The following is a 4,092-nucleotide window of genomic DNA, read 5'->3' as shown; positions in this document are numbered from 1 at the left end:
TAAAATGATCGTTACGATATAATAATAATAATAATGACTTAAACCATACTTGTGAAATTCAATAGGTGATGATACTGCTAAAGAGTTAGTTAGTTACCACATATGGTTTGCCTAAATTGTTTGCCCAAGATTTTGTGTGCCTAAAACATGTGTGGTTCTGCAGGCCTGCAGCTGGATATTATTGGTGGTGGGAGGTCTTTTACACAGATCTACCAACTGCCTATGACGTCATTTCAATGACAAATGTCGTGAGCGCATTATTACAAGTCGAGATCGCATTTATGTAATACGAGCATGCGAATCTCTGCTTGTGCACCGATTTCCTGTTCATGCATAAAACTTCCTCAAATAGCTACGCTGCTCAAGTGCAGATTTTCGTGCGCGCTCTCAAATAAACGCTGCGAAAGTGCGTTTATGTAAGAAGTATGTCTCTAACATTTATTAAATTTGCTAGGAATATTTATGAATGTCTAAAAATAGACCTACAGAGCGGTATTAATGCGTCTTGAAGTAAAGTGAGACAGCTATAAACGCCAGCAAGATAAAGTCTTTGTATGCTGAACCATAGAGCTTTATCTATAAATAAAGTATAATTATGGAAACTGTGTTCCTCTTAACCGAAAGCTACGTCGGGTTTGCTAGCCTCACGCATCACGCACCTGTTAGTCAGTCAGCATTTCATCTTAAAGGGTTAAACAAATGACCCACAGCACTACTACGGTTACAGAAAAGTTTGCGCTGTTGTAATTCACTTACCTTTTAATATGTTTTGGTGAGACTATCCACTATTTTTTTAAAAAGGACTGAATGTTTTGAGTAAGAATCTTTAATGTAGCTGTGGCGGGATGAATTTTGGTGTGGCACCCTGCCATGGAAGAATGAATGTAGCGCAACCTTGTTCTATCATTTAAAATTTGGTAGAAATATTATTTACACTTAAATATTTAAATTAGATTGAGGAAATTATTATAACTTCCTTTTAAATATAAATTTCTTTAAAAATGTACTGTATTTTTGTGCTGGTAAAGCAGATATGATTCTTTTGAAAACATTCTAACGTAATTCAATCCAATGTAAATCATTCTACAGGTTTTTCTAAAAGGAATGTTCACCCAAAATGAAAATTGCCTCATCATTTACTCTGGTTTTACAAAAGGTATATTGTTTTGACGCTTGAAAACCCCCTTTTGTCATTGGCCCTTGCATTACTTTGTGGAATGACTTACTTGGATCAATCCTTAAGGTTAAAGGCTTGCTGTCAAGAAATGTAGCCTATTCTACATAAAGATGAACATAACCATGTTCACTGTTCAAGGGCAAATGGTGAGGTATGGATGAGCTCAGCTCAGCATGTAGGACAAGGTGTCCGATTTCTAACCACTGATCTCCGAATATCAGAGAAGCCTCAGTGAAAAAAAAAACCTGTGGTAGGTACATAGTGTTCCCAAAGCAAACTACTGTTCATTCAGATGCTACCCAACACAGAGTCCTTTAACTCTTTAATAATCTAACATGTCTTAGTTGTTATTAGCGCCAATTATACTTTAAAGGGACAATTCACCCATAAATGTAAATTTAATCATGCACAATTGGTTCCAAACCTTTATGAATTTCTTTCTTCTGTTGAACACAAAACAAGATGTTTTGAAGAAAGCTGAAAATGGGTAATCATGCAAATCCATAGTGGAAAAAATAAATATGGAAGTCAACAGTTTTCCAGCTTTGTTCAAAATATTAGATTTATTTATCCTTTATTTTTCCAGAAACATCCTATTGAGATTAATTAAATTATATCTTCGTCTAGGTAGTCCTGTCGAAGATGATCATAAAAAAAAGATTCATAGCCAATAATTTTAAGAAAATGTGACTAACAACTAGGCATGAGATGATAACTGGTTTCAAGGTTTACAGTGGTTTGAAAAAGTCTTGGTTTTATAAAATGTTCTGTTATACTGTTTCAAGGTATATGTAAGTTTTTTTTAATGTTTTTTTTTTTTTTTGCTGTCAAAGACTATTTAATTTGATTTATTTAGGACAACAGTATCTCCAGCAACAAAGGAACATCCACATCAAGAGCTACTGGTCAAACCACAATTCAGCAAACATCTGAAAAACAAAACACTTACAACATACTATAAAGCCAGCTTTCTGAAAATGCAGTCCTATATACATTACTGGAGAGCGCCAAATACGTAATAGTTTTTTTGTGAATCCACCAGAGGGCGCTGTGCATGCTTTTTGAGATCTTAAATTTCTCTCGCCATTCGTGCCTGCTTTTTACTTGTAAATCCACCAGAGGCCGCTTTCAACTTACTGACTGACTGACCGATTTCCCCCACCCATCCCCTTCCCAAAACCCAACCGCTAGTGTTTTAAAAAGCACCGATTGACCAGCGCCCACTCACTTCCCTAAACCCAACGTAGTGTTGATTTTAAAGACAAAATGCAGCCATGCGTACTTCTGGCTACTTAATTCGCGATCTCCAGAAATGTATATGAAGCTATGTTTTTGGAGTAAGCCATGTTGCAATGATCTGAACAGTGCAGTGGCTTATTTATATCCACAGAAAAGAAAAGCTATTCACAAATGCCTTTTTAAGTTGTAAATAAATCTGTTTCTGAAACTAATGAAGTCAGAAGAAGTCAATGATTTATGTGAATTATTTAGCCTGGCAAACTGTGATGTGTTCATAGTGTGTTATAATTTATTATAATGTGTTCAATGGGGGTTATACTACCCCATATTCAAATAAATCAAAAAAGGAATTGGAGTATTAATCATGTACGTATAATATATATCTTCCTTTATGGTCAACAGAAGAAACTCGAGTGAAGAGTGAATAATAATGGAAGGAATTTTATTGCCATTTAACTACTAAACAGATTTCTGTTTCCCCTCGATCTCAAAAAAGTCCAACCACACTCTGTTCAGGCTTCGTACGTCCAGACTTAAAACTAGACGTATCGTATTTCCTCTCAAAAAAGCAGTTATTGTCCTCGGCGAAGATATTCATCAGTTTGAAAAACAGTCCTGCCGTTGTGAAGGGCTCCAAGATTATCCAGCAGGAACAGGTGGGTTTTTATTAAAGCAAAGGAGGAGCCAGACGAAAACCAGAAGAGCTGAAAATCTCAGATGGACAGACAGACAAAATCAGACGAGAGGTAATATGGTGCTGTTCACCACCAAGTTTGTCCAGAGGGCTTCGCTCTTTGTGTCCTTCGGAGGTTTGGTCACAACGTTCGTCACAACCTTCTTGCCCCTATGGAAGACGATGAACTCCGATTTGAATGAAATGGAGAACTGGTACGAGGGTCTCTGGCACATGTGTATCTACACGGAGGAAGTTGGCATCCATTGCAAAGCCTTTGATTCTTTCTTAGCTCTTCCGCCGGACACTTTCGCTGGCCGGGTTCTCATGTGCATTTCCATCGCCACTGGAATTCTCGGTGTGGCGGCTGCTTTTTTCGGACTCCGCGGAGTTGAGATTGGCGCCAGTCGAGAGAGGATGAAGAGGAATCTGCTGATCCTCGGGGGAGTTTTTGTAGTTGTGTCTGGAGTCACGACTCTTGCGGCTGTTTCATTTATGGCGTATGTTATGGTTGTGAAATTCTGGGATGATGATCGTCCTGAAGTCATGCCCGGATGGGAGTATGGAGAAGCCATGTTTTCTGCCTGGTTTGCTGGACTTCTGTTAGTTGTCGGAGGGAGTTTTTTGTTTGTTGCAGTCTGCATGGGCGATCATGAAGTGAAGCTGCAAACTGAAATGATTGCACGCTGTCAAGAACAGCGGCCGAGATCTCTGCATTACCGAAAGACGGAAATCATATAGCTTTGATTTTTGACTGAAGATCGGAAAAAGTCTTACCTTAACTAAACAAAGTTGCTGAACTTTTGAAATATTGAACTTATTGAACTATAATTTCTTGTCGTAATTTTGTTTTATAATCCGCTCTCAAGTAAATTGAAAGAAAGTTGAAGTCAACATGTAAATTTTTTTTCTCTTCTTTTTCAAATATTTTCCAAACGATGTTTAACAGAGCATGGAAATTTTCACAGTATGCCTGATAACCTTATTTCTTTAGGTAAAAGTC

At 37.6% G+C, this 4,092-nt stretch overlaps 1 protein-coding gene across 1 annotated transcript; it reads left to right on the top strand.

Moving 5' to 3' along the window:
• The first annotated feature begins 3,167 nt into the window (after nucleotides 1-3,167).
• On the top strand, nucleotides 3,168-3,830 carry cldn26 (claudin 26). Its single transcript, NM_001122706.1, has one exon. It carries the CDS (start codon nucleotides 3,168-3,170, stop codon nucleotides 3,828-3,830), a length of 663 nt encoding a protein of 220 aa, NP_001116178.1.
• The last annotated feature ends 262 nt before the right edge of the window (nucleotides 3,831-4,092 follow it).

Source organism: Danio rerio, chromosome 5 (assembly GCF_049306965.1).
Source record: "Danio rerio strain Tuebingen ecotype United States chromosome 5, GRCz12tu, whole genome shotgun sequence".
Classification (NCBI taxonomy): Eukaryota; Metazoa; Chordata; class Actinopteri; order Cypriniformes; family Danionidae; genus Danio; species Danio rerio.
Note: the sequence above shows the minus strand (reverse complement) of the source record. Positions and strands in the feature narration are given on the sequence as shown.

Bases quoted from the DNA above. Each gene is read 5' to 3' on its own strand.
- cldn26 (NM_001122706.1), top strand. From the start codon at position 3,168: ATGGTGCTGTTCACCACCAAGTTTGTCCAGAGGGCTTCGCTCTTTGTG.